At 37.0% G+C, this 26,336-nt stretch overlaps 1 protein-coding gene and 1 non-coding gene across 9 annotated transcripts in view; one reads left to right on the forward strand and one right to left on the reverse strand.

Annotated features, from left to right (window-relative positions):
• Nucleotides 1-26,336, forward strand: part of TCF12 (transcription factor 12) — a 370,574-nt gene that overhangs the window by 254,682 nt on the left and 89,556 nt on the right. For all 8 annotated transcript variants that reach the window (XM_017513791.2, XM_017513787.2, XM_017513788.2 and 5 more), the window contains 2 exons: nucleotides 11,679-11,814; nucleotides 17,289-17,341. In XM_017513791.2, the coding sequence (XP_017369280.1) occupies nucleotides 11,679-11,814; nucleotides 17,289-17,341 (189 nt within the window). The remainder of the gene's footprint in view (nucleotides 1-11,678; nucleotides 11,815-17,288; nucleotides 17,342-26,336) is intronic.
• LOC119468837 lies at nucleotides 7,067-7,203 on the reverse strand. The gene has a single exon (XR_005197608.1). It is a non-coding gene; the product is annotated as a small nucleolar RNA SNORA2/SNORA34 family (small nucleolar RNA).

Below are 26,336 nucleotides of genomic sequence, written 5' to 3' on the forward strand. Positions count from 1 at the left end.
TCTTATTTATATATATATATATATATATATATATTTATTTATATGTATATATTTATATATATATAGTCATATGTATTTGTCATATATATTTTTAGAAAAATATATCTAAAATATAGATATAATCATCTAGACTAGATTTTTTAGTCTAGATGACGGTAAAAAGACTGTTTTCCAATAATATGTTAAGAAATTAATACATTGTAATTACAGAATACTAATTCTGCCTTGAATAAGATAGCTCGGCACAATAAAACTGCTTTGTCTAGTTCTGTATCCTCTGGGATATTTTTGTATTCTTTTTGTCGAAGATACCTCCAGGACAAGATCAGTGGTAATCAATAATGCTTCTCATTTGTTTTAGGAAGACAGAAAAATCAATCATATGAGCTGATATCTAATTTTATTTTAGGAGGAGAAAAATAAAATAGTTTATGTGGCTTTAGTGTTGTCTAAATGTTTGAATACTCAAAGAAAAATACATTATTTTCTTAAAGTTAGAATATCAACATCTTAGGCTTTTATAGTTTAGCACTTGATTTTTTTTAATTGTATTTTTTTCATTGGTTTGTTAAATATTTGTAGATTGTCAAGTTCTTGTGGAGAAAATTTTATTTTAAACTTTTTGTAATTCTTAGAGTACTGAATATTTTAGTTAACAGGATAAAATATGGTCTTATATTCTTAAAAAGGAGCAATTTTTTCTTTGCCTAATCATATGGATCATGATACAGATTAAACACATGAAAATGGCTATTGCTGTGATTAGGAGAGCTAAGTGAAGGATAGCCTGTGCATCTTTTTTGGCATTAATACTCACTATGGAACAAGAAGACGGCATTTCCTAACCACATATCCAGATTTGTGCATAGTGAGGAAAATATCAACACTAAAACTGGTAGCAAGTAAACTTGTTATTTTCCTAAAAAGATTTGTTTTCCTTTTTTTCTTTCTTTACTATTGATTGCATAGATAGAAAATCTACCATTATGTATTCTGTAGCCACCTCAGCCTTGGAATTGTAATGCACAAGTTCATTTACGTTTTCAAGTTAACAATCTTAAAAATGGTCTGTGTTCCGGAACTAATATAGAAGTCTTGTTGTATTGAGGAAAGGGCTTTCTGAGCAGACCTAAATTCACATTATTAGGATGTCACTACTTGTTATCACTGTAATATATGAAATCTATAGAATACTTAAGATAGCAAAAAATAAAAGATTGCTGTAAATCATAAATGAGATGGTACCTTTGAAAATGTACTAGGGAGTCCTCAATATTTTATTCTTCTCTACTTCAACTCCTTATTTTGAAAAGTTACCTACCCATAGAAAAGGATGAAGAATAATATAATGAACATCTGTGTGCTTTTTATCAAGAGTCATCAGTTCACGTTTCACCACATTTGTGTATACACATTCCTTTTATTTCTGCTCATTCTATGTGTATGAATATGTTTGTATGCTGCATGTGACTTTATATACACAAATGCACACACTTCTGCTAAATCATTTGAGAATAAGTTGACATTTTCCTGTTTATTCTTGATCTTAATTGATATTGCTTGGATCTGTCACACCCCTCTTTGGATTTAGCATCTGTCAGTCCTCTCTAGGGATCTGTCACTTCTGCCCCTATTCTCTTGCCTGTTTCCAGCATCCTTTTTTACCATAGCCATTGGGAGTTGTAACCTAGTCAGCTTGAATTCAGGGCAGACAGTCTCCTGAAAACTTAGATTACTGACTTAAGACAAAAGGTTTATGCCCAGGACACAATAAAAATATCGTTCATCTGAATCATTTTGTAATATTTAGAATGTGGTGAGTTAATGGGAAAAGAAAAAATGAAACAGTTGTTTTCCATTAACCAGGGCCAATAACTGTGCTGTATACTTTTCTTTTAAGCCTTGTTTACTTTTTCAAACAACCTTGTGAGCTATTTGTAGAAGAGGAAACAGATTCATTAGTGTTAGATAATTTGTCCGAGATTACCAGTCAGGATTTGGACTCAGGATGCCTAAGTCCAAAACTAGTGCTGTTTCCAGAACATCAGTATTTTTGTAGACTTTACACTTCCTTTTCATCATTTAGATTATTTCATTCCTCTCTAGTTCTTATTATGACTACTATTTTATTTCTTTGAAGAAACAACTCACTGGCTAAATTTTACTCGTCCGAAAGTTTATCTTTACCTTATTAAGCAAACAGATTTTTCTTAACCACCCTCCAGACTTAGTCTTTTGTCCCTCCTCTGACATACTAGATTAGCAGCCAAAAACAAAGGTCCAAAAAGACCCAAATTTTAAGTTTTAACAGACCATACTTTTTCTGTTGCAACACAGAACTCTTACACTGTTGCATGAAAACAGCCATGGCTAATACATAAATATATTGTGTTTCATTTGAGACTGTATTTCAAAAAGAATATTTTCAAAAACAGACCCACTTTCTCCTCTGAGCTCTGGTTTGTTGATCCCTAATATAAATCATTATCTTATATTCCCATTAGAATATGTGTGCCAGGGAATGTTAGTGTAAGGGACACTGTTGAAAGACATACACATGTCCTTCCTTCTGATATATTTATGTGTATATTATGACCAGCTTCATATGTGCCTCCCGCTTGAGAAAATGCAGATGAAGTAGTAAATGCAGCAGGTACCTCAAAACATATCAGTGAAAGTTAGTTTGGCACTGAGCAGGAAACCTGCTGTTGAAATACCAGTGATGTTTAAAGGAAAACTTCAAGGTACTTGACCCCTGCCCTTAAGCATGTGGTAATAATATGTTCCATCTAGTGTACTATGAACCATATTCTGATCTTGCCATTTAAGCAATGTTGAATGTGCCAGCATGGGCAAAATAAAAGAAAGAAATGTAAAACAGATGTAACAGTGCACATTTCAGCATAACATCTATGGGAGGCTTAATGATTCCTAGGTCATACTGCTCTCAGACGGATCACACCATCAGAAAATCCATAGCTCATGGTCTGTCAGATAAATAGAATACATATGCCTATTGTTTATATTTATATTGATCATTTTCTCCCTTTTATCATTTCTTCTGGAGGTTATTTTAACGGAGACTATTTCTTCTTTATGTCTGATAATAACATCTCTATCTCCCAATCTACCAAATGTTGTATCTATTGGAATTTGTATAATTAATGCTAAATAATTAAATTAATACTATATAATCTTTTCATAGACACATTATATTGCCTGGCAACTGAAATTGTCTTCTCTCTACTTTCCTCCTTTATGAGGCAATGTATCAGCTTTTCTTTTGTACGCTTTGGGGAGTCTGGAAAATTACATTCTTAATTATGAGTATTTCTGAAAGATGTAATGAATGACCTTTGGCTGGTGTAGTACATTGTCTGCTTCATGTATGCTTCAACATTGTTGAATAAGATTTAAAGAAACTGAAGCATTAAATGGAAATGAAAAGACAGCATAGCAGAACTTAGGAGATGCAGCAGAAGCCGTAATCAGAGGGAAATTTATTATTGTAAATGCCTACATTTGAAAAGAAGCAAGCTCTGAAATCAATAACGTAACTTCCTACGTTAAGAAACAAGTAAAAGAAGAACAAACTAAATTGAAGATCAGCAGAAGAAATGAAATAACAAAAGATGACAACAGAAATAAACAAAATAGAGACCAGAAGGACAGTAGAATCAACAAAATCAAAATTGATTCTTTAAAAATATCAACATGGTGACTCAAACTTTTGAGAGGCCAAGGCAGGAGGACCTACCCCGGCAACCTAATGAGGCCCCCATCTCTACATAACAGTTTAAAAATTAGCCAGGTGTGGTGGTACAATCTGTGGTCCCAGCTACTCAGTAGGCTTAGGTAGGAAGATCGCTCGAGCCTGAGAGGTTGAGGCTGCAGTGAGCCCTGTTCATGCCACTGCACTCCAGCCTGCGCAACAGAGCAAACTCCTGTCTCAAAAAGCTAACAAGAATAAAAGTAAATAAAAGGATCAACAAAATTGACAAACCTTTATCTAGATCGACTAAGAAAAAAAAAGAACAGTGTCAAACTGCTAAATAGAAATACACGATATTACTACTGACTTCACAGAAATAAAAAAAGATTATAAGAGATTACTATGAATAATTATGTGCTAAAAAATTAGTCTGGATGAAATGGACAAATTTCTAGAAATAAACACACTACCAAAACTGGCTTAAGAAGAAATAGAAAATCTGAACAGAGCTAAAACCAGTAAAGAGATAGAATTAGTAATAAGAACCCTCCCATTAAAGAAAAGTCGAAGGCTGGACCCAGAGCCCAGGAGGTCGAGGCTGCAGTAAGCCATGATTAAGCCACTGCATTTCAGCCTGGGTAACAGAACGAGACCATCTAAAGAAAAAAAAAAAAAGTTCAGGACCAAATGGCTTCACTAGTGAATTCTACCAGTCCTTTAAAGAAGAAATAATACCAGTTCCTCTCAAATACTTCCTAACTCATTCTGTGAAGTCAGCATAATCCTGATATCAAATTCAGATGAAAATAATAGAAGAAAAAAGAAACTATAGATCAATATCCTTTCTGCATATTCCTCTACAAAAAGTTAGCAGAGTGAATCCAGCAACATAGTGAAAAGATTATACATCACAACTAAGGGAGTTTTATTCCAGGAATGCAGGGATAGTTCAACCTATGATAATTAGTCTCTGTAATTAACCACACTAATATAATGAAGTGGGGAGAAACTCATATGGTTATCTCAATTGATGCCAAAAAAGAATCTTGGCTGGATGCGGTGGCTCACTCAGTAATCTCAACACTTTGAGAGGCCAAGGCGGGCAGATCACTTGAGGCCAGAAGTTGAAGACCAGCATGGCCAACACGGTAAAACTCTGTCTTTACTAGAAATACAAAAATTAGCCAGGCATGGTGGCACACACCTGTAATCCCAGCTCCTTAGGAGGCTTAGGCAGGAGAATTGCTTGAACCTGGGAGGTGGAACTTGCAGTGACCCAAGATCATACCACTGCACTCCAGCCTGAGTGACAAAGTGAGACTCTGTCTCAAAAAACCAAAAACTGACAAAGTCCAACACTCTTTCACTTTCACGATCATAGCATTTAACAAGCTAGAAATAAGAGAAGAGAACTTAACTCCATTTGGTAAAAGTCATTTTCAAAAATCTGCAGCTAATATACTCGAGGTTAACAGTGTGAAAATCATCTCCCTAAGATTGGGAACAAAACAATATTGTCTATGTTTACTGCTTACATTCAGCACTGTACTGGAAGTTCTAAACCAGGGGTATTCACTCTTTTGGCTTCCCTGAGCCACATTTGAAAAATGATTGTCTTGGGTTGCACATCAAGTACACTAACACTAATGATAGCTGATGAGCTTTAAAAAAAAAAAAAAACCTCTTAATATTTTAAGAAAGTTTACAAAGCCGGGTGCGGTGACTCACACCTGTAATCCCAGCACTTTGGGAGGCCGAGGAAGGTGAATCACGAGTTCAGGAGTTCAAAACTAGCCTTACCATCATGATCAAACCCCATCTCTACTAAAAATACAAAAAATTAGCTGGGCATCGTGGTTTATGCCTGTAATCCCAGCTACTCTGGAGGCTGAGGCAGGAGAATTGCTTGAACCCAGGAGGCAGAGGTTGCAGTGAGCCAATATCGAGCCATTACACTGCAGCCTCGGCAACAAAGCAAGACTTTGTCTCAAAAAAAACTTTACGAATTTGTGTTGAGCGACATTCAAAGCCATCTTGGGCCATGTGGCCCACAGGCTGCAGGTTGGACAAGCTTGTTCTAAACAGATTAGTGGCTGGGCACTGTGGCTCACGTCTGTAATCCCAGCACTTTGGGAGGCTAAGGTGGGCAGATCATGAGGTCAGGAGTTCAGGACCAGCCTGACCAACATGGTGAAACGCCATCTCTACTAAAAATACAAAAATTAGCTGGGCGTGGTAGCGCACGCCTGTAATCCCAGCTACTCAGGAGGCTAAGGCAGGAGAATCATTTGAACCCAGGAGGTAGAGGTTGCAGTGAGCCAAGATCGCACCATTGCACTCCAGCCTGGGAGCCTGGGAGATAGAGCTAGACTCTGTCTCAAAAAAATAAACAGATTAGTTAAGTGAGAAAAAGAAATAAAAGGTATCCAAATTGTACAAGAAGTAAAACTATCCTTATTTGCAGATGTTACGATGTTATGTATACAAAATCCTAAGGAACTAACAATAAAACTGTTAAGAGTTAATAAATAAATCAGACTGGGCACAGTGGCTCACCCCTGTAATGCTAGCACTTTGGGAGCCTGCAGTGGGTGGATCACAAGATCAGGAGTTCAAGACCAATGTAACCAATATGGTGAAACGCTGTGTCTACTAAAAATACAAAAATAAGCCAGATGTGGTAGTGGACAGCCTATAATCCCAGCTACCCAGGAGGCTGAGGCAAGAGAATCACTCGAACCCGCAAGGCAGAGGTTGCAGTGAGCCGAGATCGTGCCACTGCACTCCAGTGTGGGTAACAGAACAAGACTCTGTCTCAAAATAAATAAATAAATAAATTTAATAAAGTTGCAGGATGTGTGGTTTATTTAGTAATAAACCAAAAACAAAATTAAGAAAACATCTCCATTTATAGTAGTATTTAAAGGAATCAAATACCTAAGAATTAGTTTAATTTCTTTAATTTTTTTTTTGTTGTTTCCTTTGGAAATCACTAAGAATTAATTTAAAAGTGGAGTATTGTACACTGGAAACTAAAAAACACCGCCAGAAGAAATTAAAGAAGATGTAAATAAATGTAAATAAGTTTGATATTCAGTCCATTGGAGCACTTAATATTAAGATGTCAGTACTCCCCAGAGCAGTCTGTGGATTCAGTGCAATTCCTATCAAACTTCCACTGCCTTTTTTTTTTTAATTTTTTTTATTTTTTTAAAGAGATGGGGTGTCACCATGTTGGCCAGGCTAGTCTCAAACTCCTGACCTCAGGTGATCCACCCACCTCGGCCTCCCAAAGTGCAGGGATTACAGACATGAGCCACCGCTCCTGACTTTTTTTTTTTTTTTTTTAATGACTCGTGTTTCTTTTTAATGAATTAACCACTACATTTCCAAAGTTATGAAATGGCCAACAGACCATAGAAAGATAATTCTTTAGGCTCCTGCTTGAAACCAACAGCTTCAGCAAACTGCTGGCCTTGATTCAGGGCTAATCCAATGGACTTTTTTTGCAGAAATGAAAATGTTGATCTTTAAATTTATGTGGAATTTTTTAATTATACTTTAAGTTCTGGGGTACATGTGCAGAACATGCAGATTTGTTACATAGGTGTACACATGGCATGGTGGTTTGCTGCACCCATCAACCTGTCATCTACATTAGCTATTTCCCCTAATGTTGTCTCTCTCCTAGTCCCTATCCCCCTGACAGGCCCCAATATATGAAACTCATCTCCCCGTGTCCATGTGTTTTCATTGTCCAACTCCCACTTATGAGTGAGAACATGCGGTGTTTGGTTTTCTGTTCTTGTGTGTGTTTGCTGAGAATTATAGTTTCCAGCTTCCTCCATGTCCCTGCAAAGGACATGAACTCATCCTTTTTTTTTATAGTTGCATAGTATTCCAGGGTATATTTGTGCCACATTTTCTTTATCCAATCTGTCATTGATGGGCTTTTGCGTTGGTTCCAAGTCTTTGGATTTGTGAACAGTGCTGCAATAAACATATGTGTGCATGTGTCTTTGTAGTAGAACGATTTATAATCCTTTGGGTATATACCCAGTAATGGGATTGCTGAGTCAAATGGTATTTCTGGTTCTAGATCCTTGAGGAGTCGCCACACCGTCTTCCACAATGATTGAACTAATTTACACTCCCACCAACAGTGTAAAAACATTCCTGTTTCTCCACATCCTCTCTAGCATCTGTTGTTTCCTGACTTCTCAATGATCGCCATTCTGACTGGCATGAGATATCTTCTTGTGGTTTTGATTTGCATTTCTCTAATGACCAGTGATGAAGAGCTTTTTTTTCATATGTTTGTTGGCCACATAAATGTCTTCTTTTGAGTAGTATCTTTTCATATCCTTCGCTCACTTTTTGATGGCGTTGTTTTTTTCTTGTAAATTTGTTTAAGTTCTTCGTAGATGCTGGATATTAGCCCTTTTTCAGATGGATAGGTGGCAAAAAGTTTCTTCCATTCTGCAGGTTGCCTGTTCACTCTGATGATAGTTTCTTTTGCTGTACAGAAGCTCTTTGGTTTAATTAAAATCCCCCATTTGTCAATTTTGGCTTTTGTTGCCATTGCTTTTGGTGTTTTAGCCATGAAGCCTTTGCCCATGCCTGTGTCCTGAATGGTATTGCCTAGGTTTTCTTCTAGGTTTTTTATGGTTTTATGTCTTATGTTTAAGTTTTTGATCCATCTTGAGTTAATTTTTGTATAAGGTGTAAGGAAAGGGTCAAGTTTTAGTTTTCTGCATATGGCTAGCCAGTTTTCCCAACACCATTTCTTAAATAAGAAATCGTTTCCCTGCTGCTTGTTTTTTCAGGTTTGTTCAAAGATCAGATGGTTGTAGATGCATGGTGTTATTTCTGAGGTCTCTGTTTTGTTCCATTGGTCTATATATCTGTTTTGGTACCAGCACTGCTTTTTTGATTAGTATAGCCTTGTAGTATACTTTGAAATCAGATAGCGTGATGCCTCCAGCTTTGTTCTTTTTGCTTAAGATTGTCTTGGCTATTTGGGCTCTTTTTTGGTTCCATATGAAATTTAAAGTAGTTTTTTCTAATTCTGTGAAGAAAATCAACGGTAGGTTGATGGGGATGGCATTGAGTCTATAAATTACTTTGGCCAGTATAAGTGAACATTTTGCAATTCATATATCTGGTAAGTCTAGTATCCAGAATATGTAAAGAACTCATACAATTCAACAACAAAATGATAACCCATTTAAAAAAATGGGCAAAGGACTTGACTAGACATTTTTCCAAAGGAGATACTGTAATGTACGTCAAGCCCATGAAAAGATGCTCAGTATCATTAGTCATTAGTGTTATGCAAATCAAAACCACTACAAATGAGATACCACTTTGCCCCTCAAGGATGGCAATAATTTAAAAAGCAAACAGCAACTAGGCAAGGTTGTGGAGGAATTGGAACCCTTGTACATTGCGAGTAGGACTGTAAAATAGTACAGCCACTGTGGAAAACAGTTTGGCAGTTCCTCAAAAAGTTAAACATAGAATTACACATATGACCCTGCAATTTCACTGCTAGTTATATACCCAAAATAATTTAAAACAAGTGCTCAAATACTTTTGTATGAATCTACAAAGCAGTACTATACACAGCAGTTAATAGCTGGAAACAAGTAAAACATCCATCAGTGGCTGAATGGATAAACAGTTTGTGTATATCCATATTCAATGGAATATTATCCTAAAAAGGAATGAAGTACTCTGATACATGCTATATAATATAGAAGAACTTCCAAAACACTGTTGTAAATGTGAGAAGACAGACACAAAAGGCCATATATTGTATGAGTCCGTTTTTGTGAAATATCCTGAATAGGCAAACTCATAGAGACAGATTAGTGGTTGCCATTGGCTGGGAGAGGTTGGAATGGGGAGTAAGTGCTTAATGGATATGGAATTTCCTTTTATGGTGATGAGAATGTTCTGGAACCTAGAGAGTTGTGATGGTTGAACAACATTATGAAGGTACTAAATGCCACTGATTGAAAATATTCAGTGTTTAACTTTTATGTTATATAAATTCTATCTCACCTTTTTAAAAAGCTTAAACACCAAAGAAAAGTCATTTAAATGACTGTTTTTCTTGACTGTTAGACTGGAGGCAGAGATTGGGCTGCTGGGGCTACTGTTCAAAAGTTCTGCTGATTGTTTTTGACCAGAGCTGAAGTTTATTTCTCAGTTCCTTTGTAATACTCGGTGGCTGAAACAACTACTACTAAGAGTATGGTGATGGCAGTAAGGGGTATTAAACATATGGTGGCGGGGGGAGCGGCTAGCAAATGTACCGGAGGAATTGCACCTCTTTTCACTTGAGAGTATCTTCTTGGTGTATTTCAACCCGCCTTTCCTTTGAGGTCTTTCTCTCTCCTGTCTTTCAATTCTGTGATCCCATTTCGTCTCAGCTACCAGAAATCTCAGAGCAAAATTCTGCCCAACTAACGTCGTTTGTTTTGTAATAGGGTTACTGGGTTAGTAGGTTAGGGCTGCTGAATCTGAATTAGAAATGAAGCACTTGACAGTCTCATAATGTCACTGTACTACCTCAGGTCTCTCTCCTCATCCTTGCCATCCTAATGGGTTTTCTCTTAATCATATTTTCTATGCCTAAGACATTAAAAAGGCTAGCACATGCATTGGTTGACAGACTAAGAATCTGGAAAAGATAGGAAAGGATGGATGATTATGGACCAAGTGTAAGAAGATGAATTTTATTAGAGATAAATGTTAAGTCTTGTATTTGGGACCAAAAAGCACAAGCTATACAAGTACAACATTGAAGGGACATGAGTTAATAGCAGCACGTGCAACAGAATGAAGACCCACATAAGCATGTGATCACTCTTCACCTCTTAATTTTAGCTAACATAAATAGGTTACTTAAATATAGTGTTAAAAAAGAGATGGTGAGGAGGACTCTCAAACTCAGTGTCATGAGACACAAGTGAAGAAAGTAGGAATGGGCTAGCTGCAGTGGCTCACCCCAGTAATCCCAGCTCTTTTTGAGGCCAAGGCAGGAAGTTTGCTTGAGCCTAGGAGTTCAAGACCAGCCTGGGCAGGTTAGGGAGACCTCATCTCTACAAAAAAATTTAAAAATTAGCTGTGTGTGGTGGCATGTGCCTGTACTCCTTGCTATTTCAGGAGGCTAAGGCAGGAGGTTTATTTGAGCCCAGGTTCCAGGCTATAGTAAACTGTTATCATGCCACTGCATTCCATCCTGGGTGGGAGCATGATCCATCTCTAAAAAGGAAAGGAAGAACAGAATTTTTGCTGCCTTCTGTGTTCATGAAAGTATTAAAGCAAAGACTAGTGACCATTTTTCAAAATACCGATGATTAAAAAGTGTGGGACCACACAGCCACTAAAGTGTCTTTCAACCCTAAGATTGTATATATCTACATAATTATTAAAAAGGAGACAATGTGGCCAGGTGCAGTGGCTCCGAGCTGTAATTCTAGCACTTTGGGAGCCTGAGGCGGCTGGCCTACCTGAGGTCAGGAGTTTGAGAGCAGCCTGGCCAATATTGTAAAACCCCATGTCTGCTAAACATTTAAAAATTAGCCAGGCATGGCCGTGCGTACCTGTAATCTGAGCTATTCAGGAGGCTAAGGCAGGAGAATTACTTGAGCCCAGAAGGCAGAGGTTGCAGTGAGCCAAGATCTCACCACTGCAGTCTAGCCTGAGTCAGTAATTGAGACGACTCTGTCTCCAAAAAAAAAAAAAAAAAAAAAAGCAGACAATGTGAGGGTGGAGAAAAAAAGAGAAAGTCTGGGCTGAAACCAGTGGTCTAATTAAATTCAAAAAGTACTTGTTGGGTGCTTCCTAAGTTAAGACATTGCTGAAGTTACTATAAATAATTCATAAGTGATGAAATTTTCAGGTTTAGGTCAGTATCAGCAGGAAAATAACTTGTTTCCTTGGTCTTGTTTTGTAGTCTAGTCTCCTGAGACAAGATATAGGGCTTGGGAGCCCAGCACAGCTGTCTTCTTCAGGAAAACCAGGGACAGCCTACTATTCATTCTCTGCCACAAGTTCTAGAAGGAGACCACTTCATGACTCTACAGCGCTTGGTGAGTGTATCACACAACAAATCTCATCCCACAGATGTTGTTGTTGTTGTTGTTTCTTTCCTTAGTCTGTACTTCTTGGTACTTTTTTTCCTTTTTGTTTAAGACAGGATCTCACTCTGTTACCCATGCAGGAATGCAACGGCACAATCTTGGTTCACTACAGCCTTACCCTCTGTGCTCAAGCCATCCTCCCACCTCAGCTTTCCAAGTAGCTGAGACTGTAGTCACGCACCACTGTGCCTGGCTGGTTTTTTATTTTTTGTAGAGCCAGGGTTTTCCCATGTTGCCCAGGCTGCTCTTGAACTCCTGAGCTCAAGTGACCTGCCCATCTCAGCCTCCCAAAGTGCTGGGATTACAGGTATGAGGTACCGTGCCCAGCCCTGGCTGTGCTTTTAATTAGAAGATATTTGGATTCTTGGGTATCATGTAGGTGTCAGGGCTTATTTGCACAAAAATGATACATCCATTAGATATTTAATAAATGAATTATCAAAATTCTTTTATAAATATATTACAAGTTTTTAATGGAAGGTTTGGCCATGAATAATTTTGGATGACTGTTCAATTTGTAAGCCATAATTACAACAAGTTTCAAACAGCCAGTTTTACTGGTAAAGTAAAAATGAGACTTCACTACTTTTTATTCTTGTAATTAGAATTTCATGTTCTAATGTTAATACCTTATTCCTTACTAAAAATGATGCAACACAATTTGCAAGGTGGTTTTATATACATTCTCATCTCATCAGTTCACCAATCCTGTTAGTCAGTGGTTATAATCCTAGATTTAATATAAAAACTGAGGGTCCAAAGGGACGACACATTCATATAATTAGTATTTAGAATAAAATTTAATATTGTCTGACTCCAGGTTCATTGTCCTTTGCATATTACTTGCTTCTCCACTCCACGTTTTTTTGAATTGAGGTAAAATTTACTATATTAAGTTGTACAGTTGAGTAGCATATACTACATTCACTACATTATACCATCACCCGTATCTAGTTCTGAAACGTTATTGCAAAAGGAAACTTTGTGCATATGAAGCATTCAAACCCCATTATTTTTTCACTAGCTTCCTTCTTTTATGTCTTATACATAGCCTATCGAGGCCAGTCTATTTTGTGTTGCTGCTTACGGCAAGCCTTAGGTGTTCTCTAATCCTTTATCCAAACTGTGTTTAAATCTCAGAATTTTTGGTGATCTCTACCAAAGATCTCTTAAGCAAGAAAATTAAATTAAACTTGCAAAGCATTTTTAAATTAAAAATAGGCCAGCTTCTAAAATGTAGTCCACCAAAAATTTATGTCAGTTTTTTATTGCTCAGGCATTTGTTGATTATCAGCTTCATATTTGTATATCTACTTTCTGTTAATCTGTGTTTTGGTGAAATATTCCTGGTCTCTGGGGCTAGGGTCTGCTTGAGGGTATAAAAAAGCATGATGATGTGTCATCATATTCAGCATAGAGAACTCTGATTAGATGTATCTGCTTCTCAGTATTATGGATGTTTTAGTATGTATACTGTTAAGTCAGCCCAGGTGATTTAGACCAGTACACTTTTTGTTACTAAAGAAATGATAAACTGTAAATGTATTTTTCCATCTCCTGTCTTGTTTCCTACCTAATGAGTTAGTCAGGATAGGAACATTAATTGGAGTCTAGATTCAATGCTAGTCAGTGTTACCCTAGAAAAATACCTTGTTAGTATGCTATGTGAGTGTACACTGTGAGAAAAAGCACTAATACAAACTAATACTCTATTAAGTTCAGGGGAAAATTAATTATTGAAATAACTAGGAAAGAGAGGAGTAAATGTTAGAAAAATCCAGACTTAAAATTCAGGTTTTTCTATAAAGTAAAACTTATATCTTCTTCATTTTCATTTTGATTATGATGATAGACACTGTTGATTGTCTCTTCCATGCCAGGAACAGAGCTGTATACACTACATTTTTACAAATCTCTATGAGGTTGTAATGGTAACTTCATGTTACAAGTGAGAAACCAAGACCCAGAGAAGGTAAATAACTTGGCCAAGACTGGGTTGGGATATGGTAGTTCTCTTGATGCTCAGAGTTGCCCACCTATCTCCTGTGTAAATGTCATTTCATGGGTTCTTACTACATTCTTTAAAGCTGTTTCTCAGTGTTAGCCATTCTTTCTTAGCATTCGCAGTTATTGATAAAGTCTCAGAGTTTAAAAGGACTCAAGATCATCTACATCAACCTCAGCATCTTCACAAATTATTTAGGTGCTTTAGGAAATCAACATGCTGCACAACAGTATCTAATTACCCAATTTATAATTATTTTTCCCCACAGTTTAGTGGAAACCTAATAATAATGGCTAAAATTTGTTAAGTGTCATGCTCTTTTTAGGCACTCCCCTAAGTGTCTTTCATGTATTAACACAGTATATGAAATACACAAAAGGATGTGTTACCCCCTTTTTACATGGAGGTAACTAAAGCTCAAAGAGAGTTAAGTAATTAACTGCTGTATGATGGAGCTAAAATTAGAATCCAACCAGCCTCCTCTATTTTATTTTATTTTTTTGAGATGGTGTTTTGCTCTTGTGCCACAGGCTGGAGTACAATGGCGTGATCTCAGCTCATTGCAGCTTCAGCTTCCTAGACTCAAGTGATTCTCCTGCCTCAGCCACCTGAGTAGCTGGGATTACAGGCACATGCCACCATGACTGGCTTATTTTTGCATTTTTAGTAGAGACAGGGTTTTACCATGTTGGCCAGGCTGGTCTTGAATTCCTAACCTCAAGTGATCTGCCTGCCCCAGCCCCCCAGAGTGTTAGGATTACAGGCGTGAGCCAGCACTCCCAGCTATCTCTTAACTGTCACACTTTGCAGCCTCCCAGAAGTGATCTGTGAATCCCAGGTTCATGATTTTAAATTGGACATTTTATATTGATTGTGTAGTGGTAGGTAACCAAATAGAAAAATTTCTATTCACATGGCAATGGAAAAACTGGCCTAAACTAAGTAGCAACATCCTTTACTAATAATGCCTTCAAAGTAGAATGATAGGCCCTAAACTGGTAGGAGCAGTTCAGTTGACTGTTTTGGTACAAAGAGTGTGGCTTTTGCTCAAAGGAATACAGTATTAGTTATGAGTAGTTGGAGTTTTACAAATATAGAGTGTGCCAGATGTTGTTTATCTTTGGTACTTCTGTTTTAAGGAAATATAGGCCTGCCTTTTGGGGTAGGGAATGAATGCTTCACCCTTTGCACTTGTATACAGTTTTCTTCATATGCTACATATAAAGTTGCCTTTTTAACTTTGCATCCTCCTGGGCTATTCACTGTAGAGAATTCCCAGCCCAAATTTAAATGGGTTAAACTGGGACCGGGCATGGTGGCTTATGCCTGTAATACTAGCACTTTGGGAGGCCAAGACCAAAGGGTCACTTGGGGCCAGGAGTTCAAAACCAGCCTGGGCAACATAGCGAAACACTATTTAAAAAATTAAAAATTTTTTTATTAGCTGGGTGCAGTGGCACACACCTGAAGTCTAGCTACTCAGGAGACTAAGGCAGGGGAATTACTTGAGCCCAGGAATTCAAGGCTGCAGTGAGCTATGCTCATACCACTGCATTCCAGCCTGGCCAACAGAGCAAGATCCTGTCTCTGAAACATAGATGGGTGATTGAATGACATTGCCTGTGTCAATGCCCATATTTAATAGTTCAGGTATCATATCTTGGCATTATTATAACCTTGATTTCATTCCTTTATTCAGTGTCTTATTGTATGGTGTCATTTATGGCCCAGGAAAATATAATCCCAGCACTTTGGGAGGCCAAGGCCAGAGGATCACTTGAGGCCGCCTCTGCATCCATAGGTTTCTCATCTGTGGATTCAGCCAACCACAGATAAGAAAAAAATTTTTATTGGGTGATTGCGTCTGTCATGAGCATGCATAGACTTATTTTTTCCTTGTCATTCCGTAAACAATGTATATAATAACTATTTACATAGCAGTTATATGATATTAGGTATTATACATAATAATGTAGAGATTATTTAAAGTATATAAGAGGATGTATATAGATTATATGCAAATACTACATCATTTCATTTAAAGGACTTGAACATCTGTGGATTTTTGTATCCTTGAGGATCCTGGAAACAATCCCACTGATACTGAGGAATGATTGTGCTATGATTGTTTAATTCTCATGTTTACAGCTTTCAGAAGTGTAAAGTATAAACTTTACATCAGCCTCCTCATGTGTTCTTTCTTCCTAATAATGAGCCACTCAGAAAATCCTGAATTTGAGCCATTATTTGTGTAAGCCTAGAACGCTGAGTTTATCACTTTGTTTTACAGTAAATAAGATGAACAGGTTTTATTATATTTTACAGATAAGTAAAATTACATCACATGAGACAGATTAACATATAAAATATTCACGTTTTCATTTATATTGATAAATTCTGTCTTAGAAATATACTTTGTCTGTCAAGTTATTTCATGGAAATAAATATAAACATTCAGAGTCAAATTATAATTAATGATGTAGTTGTGGTTGAAGCCACATAATGTTCAAAGTAAATGTGCTTAATACTGAATGACATTGCATATGTCGATGCCCATATTTAGTAGTTCATATATCTTGACATTATTATAACCTTAATTTTATTCCTTTATTTCAAATTTTTAACAAATTATAGCATAGCATTAGCTTTCAGTTGTTAAAATATACTTTTAAGCCTAATTCTCAATGTGATGCAGGTACTAGACATGATTCTGCTAGAGAGTCATGTTATTAACATGACCTGTTGCACTAAGTGTCCCTCTGCAAATGAAACTGGAAAGTCCCTAGTATAGTATGTGGCACAGAACAGCTTTTTTTTTTTTTTTTNGATGGAGCTTCACTCTTGTTGCCTGGACTGGTACAATCTTGGCTCACTGCAACCTCCATCTCCCAGGTTCAAGCGATTCTCCTGCCTCAACCTCCTGTGTAGCTGGGATTACAGGTGCCCGCCACCATGCCCAGCTAATTTTTTTCTATTTTTAACAGAGTTGGGATTTCACCCTATTGGCCAGGCTGGTCTCGACGTCCTGACCTCAGGTGATCCACCTGCCTTGGTCTTTGAAAGTGCTGGGATTACAGGCGTGAACCACTGCACATGGCAGAACAGTTTCTTAAGAAATGTTCCTTCCCTTCTCTCATACATTTACCAGTTTGTTGTTTTCTTTCTTGTATTGGTTCATTTGTTGTCATCTCCCCAAATTTATGGGATATGTATTTTCAGAAGGTATCACTTTATTTACAGAATCTGTTTTTTACTAGGATTAGTTAAAAGAAAGGAGGCCCCCATTACTGTATTTGCTACTTACTCCCAAATATCGGAAAACAAGAAAGACTCTAGGGGAAAAAGTTCTGTTCATTTGAAGTCTTATTATTTTTTTCAGTATAATGTGCTGATGAAATGTACTGTTTTCCATGTACAGATCCTTTGCAAGCAAAAAAAGTCAGAAAGGTGCCTCCTGGTTTGCCTTCTTCTGTAAGTACCTATTTTTTTTTAACTTGATGGTAAACAAACTGATTTAAGGTGTTCAGTATTTCCTTGCTACAAGGGTGCATTTGATTGATGCCAGTAGGCATACTTTGCATAGTAATTGTTCAGTGCTTAACAAAATCATTGATTGAGGTAAATCCGCATTTAATATTTGGTTTTTAGATTTCTTTGCAATGATTTGTAGCTTACTCATATGCTCTTACTCTGTGTCCCTGTCATTTGAATTCCCCTCTTGGGAAGAGGACTAGGTCGGTAGCTGTCAAAGATGATCTCCTATACAGGTCTTTTGATGTTTAATTAGTCATTATGTTGCTGAACAGGAGGACAGGCAGAGATTAATAGCTGAAAATCTTAGAAATTTACATTTGTAATAATCCCAATGGAGCTAAAGACATTAAGATTCGGAGTACATGTTTGGCTCAGCTTGCCTCAGTAGGACTGAGGTTATTAATATGCATAAATCACCAAGTCAGATGTTCATTGTGAAGCCCTTGTGGGTTTTAAAACCTTCATTAAGCCTTTCCTAACTTCAGCCTAGTATCAGGAAAGCTTTCAAGCAACTAGTTTGTTGATCCCTCTTTCCTCAAAAATGTATCCTTTGAGAATAAAGGGCTTTGATGAAGAAGGTTGGAAAGGTTTGGTGGAACAATCATTAATGGCCATGATAATTTAATACTGTAGGGCGACTGTGCTGTTAAATATACTTTATTCTTTAAAGAAGTAAAAGTATTTGTAAATGAACCCACATAATAAATCCACCTACAATTTTTAAACCTCTGGTGCAAAAAGGCAGTTTTTTTTCTTCTCCCTTTGCTTAGAACAAATGGGGAGGGAGGCTGTTGGATTGAGGCCTCAGTGCCTTGTAGGGTACATCTTTTTGTTGTGTAAATGGATGTTGGGCTTTTATTTGGCAGTACTTAACACATGGGCGCAGGTGCTGCCGGATGAGTCAGCTCATCGAAGTATGGACTGAATGGAATATCCGGCTTGGCAAGTAGTAATCTAGAAGGAGCAGCAGGGTCTGAGCTTTTTATTTTTTATTAAGGCTAAAGTAGAGATACCATCTTTTGGTTGTTTGCCTTCCGTCTTTTCTATGTTCTTCCCCCACCTTCTCTTCTGTGTGATACATGAAAAGTCGAATTTGAAATCCTCTTTGAAACTCAGTTCCAGATGGATCCGAGTTTATGACGCCTAGGGCAGCTGTGCTCTGAACCTGCAGCCTACCTGGAAGGTTGGATTGCAGCTGCAGGCATTCTTAAAAGCTTTTGCTTGCATAAGCACTTGGGCTCGCTAGAGGCTGAATAGCTGCTTGATAAACAAAATGAACACAATGCCTCAAATCATTATTCCCGAAGACAGGAATTTTTTTTCAGCAGCAGCTAAAAATAGTTGGGCAATTTACATTTTAACAGTTGTGTGCTGTGCAGGGGTAGGTGGTTCAACAGTATAACAGATGATTTCTGTTAAATTAACAGAAATCATATTAAAACTGACAGAACTGCTAAAACATGTAACAGTGCAATTTTCTTGTAATTTGTTACTATAATTCAATGAGAGCAGTGAAAGTTAAATTACACATTAATATTTAGAAGAACTATACAGGTTAAAAAAACAGATTAGCGAATGAAAAATTCATCTCATTTCTTAACCTGACATTAAGAAACAGTGTATTTTCAGTGTTCCATAGTTCTTTGATTTCTAAAGCAGTGGGCGAAATGGACATAACAGCCTGGAAAGAAAGTAGACAGTGGAGGTCACCAGCGTTCCTTACATTCGTAATCATAATAGCATTCATTACTTGGAGGTGGTTAGTTCTCTGTATTGTCTCAGGTATCTGAACAAGTCATTGAATTTTGATGAAACCTTGATTTCTTTGAGAAACATTAGGAAATTTTGCAAACCAAGCCTACTTTTATATTGTATTTTACTAGTTATATTAGTATACATTAAATGTTATTAAGGATGTATAAATAATAAATTCATTCATTCATTTATTTGTATTGAGACAAGGTCTTGCTCTGTCGCCAGACTGGAGTGCAGTGGCGCGATCTTGACTCACTGCAACCTCTACCTCCTGGGTTCAAGCAGTTCTCCTGTGTCAGCCTCCCTAGTAGCTTGAACTACAGGCGCGTGCCACCATGCCCAGCTAATTTTTGTAGTTTTAGTAGAGACAGGGTTTCACGATGTTGGCCAAGACGGTCTTGATCTCTTGACCTGGTGATCTGCCCTCCTCGGTCTCCCAGAGTGCTGGAATTACAGGCGTAAGCCACTGCCTCCAGCCAATATATTCATTTTAATTAATTGAAATTATGTTTTGGATTAAATGCTCTGTTGAAACCTCGGAGCCTTTTTGTTTTGTTTTGGTTTGGGTTGGTTTGGTTTGGTTTTTTTGAGACAGGATCTCACTCTGTCACCCAGGCTAGAGTGCCTTGACACAATCACTGCCAACTGCAGCCTTGACCTCCCTGGCTCAAGCGACCCTCCCACCTCAGCCTCCCAAGTAGCTGGGACTACAGGGGTGGGCTACCACGGCTGGCTCCCCCCACCCCCCTGCGTTGGGAAGAGGAAGTCTGTCTCCAGCCCAGGGTGGTCTCAAGTTCCTGGGCTCTGTGCTCCTCCTGCCACAGCCTCCCACAGTGCTGGGATTGTAAACATGAGACACCACACCCAGCTGAAATCTCAAGTATTTAAAAAAGAAAGCAGAAAAACTTTACAGACAGATACTTTTCCCACTGCTAGGATTAACTGAAAAGATTTTTAAAGAAGATAGTTTAATGAATAATGACAAAATAAGTCCTGAGAACACTTAAGGTTATATTGTTTACCTTCTCAGTATGTAAAATGGAATTTTAAGTTGTGATTTCCTATTTCAGAGCTTTTATTGAGAAATATGCAAACTACAAACTTTTGACATGCAAATTGTAAGAAAAATTGAGTATAAAAATGAAAATTTACCATGTATATTTTATTTTATGATAATTTGAATATTATACTTTCTAAATTATACAGGAAATTTGGCAGTAACATTCAGATCTCATCAGTTTGCTACTTGTTCGTTCTATCTTTAATCTGTAAAATGTATATTACTTTTTCTAAAGAAACAGTGAAAAGACTAGGTTAGTATCATTGTTCATACTGATACAAAAAATAATAGGCAGGGTTACTTAGCATGCAAAGCATTGCTAATCTATATAATTTGATCATCTAGCATTAATTAGAGGGCTTTTTTTTTGTAAACTGTGATTTATATTTAGGTATCATAGGTGCATACCTCAACTTCTCTGTTCCTCTCTGCAGAACAACTGAATAGTAACTTTTGTTTGTGGATGAAGGTCTAATTAGGGTGTATTAAACATCATTGGAGCAATACAGTCAGTAACATTAAGTGAATGGTTCGCCCAAGTCTGCCCAGCTCAATTGCTGATTGGTTGTGTAGCCTTAGACTAGTCAGTTAGTCCTTAGGAAGTTTGGAGTGGGAAATGTGAAGTTTCTTTCAGTCTAAAATGCTTCACAATTAATGATTTTAAAACTGATATGCTCAGTAAATAACCAAAAAGAATAGTGAGCATAGTTTTCTTCCTCCTCATGAAGAAGTAATGTTTTTTAATCACGTGAGATTCCCCATTTGCTTCTCTAGACAGATTAAGATTGGGCAAAGTGGACTTTTATAGCAGCAGCAGTAGAATAATGCTTGGACATTGAGAATTCAAACATATACAAACACCATCATTGTCTTTGGGGACCTCACTATCTTAGAAACAAGCATTCAGGAAATTAATTATATTGCATTGAAGCAAATATAAGGGTGGGTTCCAAGTGCTCTGGTGACAAAAGGTAGGTAGAACTAAACCTATTGTGGTGGCTTCAGGAAGAGTTGACATTTGAGATGTGTCTGGAAAGATGTGTAGCAGTTCATCTGTTAGAGAAGGAGAGAATGGACCAGACAGGTAAAAAGCATGGAAGTGTGGAAAAACTAACACATGTTGAGGTCACATCTAAAAGTACCGTATTACTAGATTCTATACAAGTTACAGCCTCTGGAGTTACATCTCCGACTCTGGAGATGGATTGAGCGGGGAACACATAAAATCAGTATAGATATGAGAAGGGGCAAGTTGTCTTATCAGCCTGCCCTGGATAAACACCTCAGCTATTCTGGCCAAGTGATAATGGAAGGCATTTATAATTGTTAAAGTTTTATCTGGGAGTTTCCAAAGGTGTGGGTGGTACTTTGCTGGGTGTTTTCCTTCCCTTTTAGGGTCCTTAAACCTCCCCTCCCATTTTCTAACTGCCACCTCTTGTATTTGTTCTTTGAATGTGCATCAGCTGGTTTTCATCTATATCAGATCTTTACTAAGATAGAGAGTTAAGGGGAAGTTTGAAGCCCTGGGTGGGGATTTGGGGCAGGACTTTTTCCTGATAATTTGTGGGGGGAAAAAAAAGGAAACTATTGTAATAAATTTGTTAGCGTCCTTTACATCCTCAGTGTCCATTTTAGTGATACAAGACCCATATACTAATCTTCAGCCTTTTGCCAAACAACTCTATACCTAATATTCCTTACCTTCAAATAAGAAAATGTAAGACTCAAAAACCATAAATTAAGTTGCCAAAAATCACTCACAGGGCCAAAATAACAACCTAATTTAATGTCAAAGACCTTTTTTTTTTTTGAGTATTAAAATCTGATTCTTTAATACCTTGGTTTATTCAGAAAATGTTTTGCTTAGTATATTAAATTGAAACATAAATTTATTCTGTCAATTTTTTTTTACTGATCAAATTTATTTTTATTTGGCTTTGTTGTTTAAGGACCTACAGTAGTAGGATACCACAGACTTCCCAATTAAGCAAATAATGGTTATGTGCCTCAGCTTTTTATTTTATAACCTTGGAGAGGTTGCTTTTAAGTTCTCGGAACCTCCAGTTTCTGTTTGTAAAAGGGAATGATAATGCCTGTCTCAAATGTTACTGTGAGAGTAATAAGTACCTACTATGCGCATGGTGTTTTCTAGGTACTCAGAGTAAATGTTCCTTCTTTATTGTATCTAGTTCATACCACTACAGCCTGAAATTTAAAGAAGTTTAGCATTTCATTTTTACCAAATTTTGTTGAAAAGCAAACAAAAAAAAGCTTGAAGATACAAGAAAGGATAAATATTATAGTAAAATAAAACATTATCATGTTACCTCCACTTGTGTGTGCCTGGCATCTAATTACTACGTGGTAAATTGTAGCTCCTGTTGTTCAGAAAGCATTCACTTACAGAAAAACAGTCTATGAAAGGAAGAAAAACTTGGTGAATCAAATCTGGCTGCCCCTAGAAAATTCATTCTAATTATTTTTGTCTTAACTCTCCAGAGTCTACACTTTTTTTCCCCTTTTTAAAATCATTGGTTGAACATCTTTATGACCCTCTGAAGCATTTCTCAGATGGATAAAAGTTTCTTTGTTCTTTATTCTTTATTTCTTAAGTTGGTGTTAGTGTTTCCAAACATAGATCATTTTCTTTTATATGCTGCAGTAGATACAGAATTCTGAAGTAAGAAGCAAGATGCAGCAGAAAAGTCTTTCCACAAGGGAAGTAAATACCTAGAGAGATTTGAAATGCCTTCCTAGATCCAAATACCTAAAGTTGTATTCTTGTTCTATAGCATTTGAAAATATCTTTGCATATCAAATATTAACTCTGCATCAAAATGATGTGTCTTACAGGTTTTGAATATAACTTGTTTGCAGTCCCATGCATAGCCTGATGACATGATTATTTGTTTCTTCATCAAATGTCGTGCTATCTTTTGTATATTGTTTTGAAGTATGTATGTATATATTCCCATAAAAGGTGTTGCTGAAATTTCTTGGTTAAACTCTCAAAGTGTAATTTGCTCCATCAAGAAAAATATTTTGTCGAGGCATGGTAACTGTAATCCCCAAAGCAGGAGAATCACTTGAGCCCAAGAGTTCAAGACCAGCCTGAGCAACCTAGTGAGACCCTGTCACTGCAAAAAAATTAGCCAGATGTGATTGGCACCCCCTGTGGTTCCATCTATTTGGGAGGCTAAGGTGGGAGGATCACTTGAGCCTGCCATGTTCACTCTACTACACTCCAGCCTGGGCGACAGAGCAAGACTCTGTCTCAAAAAAATTTTTTTTTAGTTGCTAACTCTTTTCCACCAACATAAGGGAACTTCATTGTTTCTGGCATGAATCAAAGCAGCATAGACTCTACTTTTTGTTGGTTTGATGCAGACAGATACAGAGTTCAGTGACCTTTAAATTAGTCATTAACTAATTTAGAAAGTGGTGGGGCCAGGCATACTGACTCATGTAATCTCAGTACTTTGGGAGGCCAACGTAGGATTATCCCTTGAATTCAGGAGTTTGAGACCAGCCTAGGCCATGTAGTGAGACCTTGTCTACACAAAAAAAAATATTTTTAAAATTGGCCAGGTATGGTGGTATGTGCCAGTAGTCTCACCTACTTGGGAGGCTAAGGCAGGAGTATCTCTTGACCCTCAGAGTTCAAGGCTGCAGTGAGCCGTGATTTTACTACTGCACTCCAGCCTGGATGACAGAGCCAATACTCTATCTCAAAAAAAAAAAAAAAAGTAAGAAAGTGATGCCTTTCTTTCTCTTAAAATTTTTATGGGATTTCATTTTGTTGGGAATGGCTTTTTAAAACAAAAATGTGAACTTTGAGTCATTTGTTATATTAAATTCAAAAATTTAGGGATACCTTATGAGACAGTTGGAAACATCTGAGGTGTTCCCAAAACCATGAAGACTACTAGACCATGTCTGATAGTCTAGCATGTTAGTGTACATACTAAATAGAATAAGAATATTCAAAAGAAAAAAAGTAGTAAATCCTGAGGGCATCTAAACTGAAGATTTTTTTTAATAGGAAAGAGATGACAACTTCCTGGGGCAGGTGGAAATGAATAATTATAAAACTATGATTTAAGAGCTTGCTAGCCATCTGAACTAGTAAGAAAAAGGCGGAGAGTTAGGGCTATAGAGAAATTGACACCTCCAATTTTATCCATGAAAATAGTAAGATAAGCAGCAAGAAAAATACTCTCTCAGTAGCATCCTATGAAAGTCAGTAGGAAGCCAAGATAACAGAGAGTGTTTATAGACAATTATCCAGCCCAGCCAGACTCAGTGGCTTACACCTATAATCCCAAAACTTGGGGAGGCTGTGGCGGGCAGGTTGCCTGAGCCCAGGCATTTGAGACCAGCCTACCCAACATAATGAAACCAGGTCTCTACAAAGAAATACAAAAATTACCTGGCATTGTGGTGTGTGCCTATAGTCCCAGCTGTTCTGGGAGAGGATTGCTTGAACCTTGGAGGTTGAAATTGCAGTGAGCTGGGATCACGCCACTGCCCTCCAGCCTGGGTAACAGTGAGACGCTGTCTCAGTCAATCAATCATCAATCAATAAACAGACAATTATCTAAGGCCCTTAAGACTAGCAAGAAATCTACTGATTCTAGAATAAATTGTATTTACATGAAGTACCTGTTTCTGCTGAACTTCATGAGCAAACCCTCCAGATCTTGAACATGAGTTAGAATAGGTATTTGATTAGTTCCTTTGGCAAACAGCACAGAGGACACACAGCAACTGTATGTACTTAAGAGTTTCTTATTTGGGGCTGTTAGATAAGGTATCTCTATTTGAAGGCTACTGTGATAGAAAATTTCAAAAGTGGCTTATTCATTCTCTGTCCTTATAGGTCAGACTAGCAGAAAAATCTTAGTATGTAAAGTACATAAATATATTATCCTATAATCTATTCCAAATTCATATTCAGTTTGCTCGTTGAATGAAAGATTTTCTTCATACATTAATAAGGAGTAGCCACTGTTTATGCCAACAGTAACCACTGTTTAGAACAGTGTCAGAATTAACAGTCTTTAATGTGTAGTTCTAAGATGTTCATTTTTGTGAGAAGTCAGTAATGTCTTTGATGTAATTTCAAACCAAAAAGCAGAAGGAAGAGTAATCAGTGAGTGAATCCTGTGGATCCAGTTGTTTGTACTGATATTGCTGTATACTGTCTTACTTGTTGTTATTTTCTCACTTTTCTATTCTTTTTAAAAGAAGAACCTGGCTACATTTTATTTATAGGTAGCTTTTAAGTTTTACTGAACTCTTTGGCTGCTGGTAAGATCTTTGAAACTTCACAAATCATTTGTGTGTGTGTGTGTGTGTGTGTGTGTGTGTGTAACTCATATGGTTTTTAATATGTGTGTGTGTATAACTCATATGATTTTTAAAGGATATATAGTTGAATTATATAAATGCTTTTAGAGTTTAAGGCCACTGTCAGGTGTTCAGCATTAGTAGAACCATTATATATATACTTTTGGCTTTAATTTTTACCTAAAGTGATTAAGGATTTTTTTTCAAGTATAAGAAAGAAGGATTAGATTAGGAAATTCACGTTTTTGTCACCAGGGCTGTTTGGGGCTCTAGATTTCTTTCTAAGTTTGGAAAGACATTTACATCCAGAGTAATTTGCTTACACTAATACTCCCTTTATAATGATTTTGTTTTGAAAAGTTATTTGTTGTACTTAATGTCTTATTCAGGGACTGTAATGTATACTCTATAGCTACATTTGTAGTTAAACTTCTAAGCATTATAAAAACATTGCTAGTCTCAGGGTGGTTTCTAATTTCTCTCTTATATTTACATTAACTTAATATATTTCAAAGACATTTTAAAGTACTGACCATTCAAGGGTTTTGCCTTTTTATTATTATAATTATTAACTACCTAATCCGATATCTGTAATGTGCCAACATTTTATCCGTTTACAAAAATAATTTCGTTCTAGAAAGTATGTTTTATGTAGAATGTGCTAGAACCAACTTATATCTTTTTTTTTCCAGTTGATAGAATATCTTTTTTTTCCCATTTATTTATTTTATTGCATTTTAGGTTTTGGGGTACATGTGAAGAACATGC

This window comes from Cebus imitator, unplaced genomic scaffold, assembly GCF_001604975.1.
Source record: "Cebus imitator isolate Cc_AM_T3 unplaced genomic scaffold, Cebus_imitator-1.0 Scaffold501, whole genome shotgun sequence".
NCBI lineage: Eukaryota > Metazoa > Chordata > Mammalia > Primates > Cebidae > Cebus > Cebus imitator.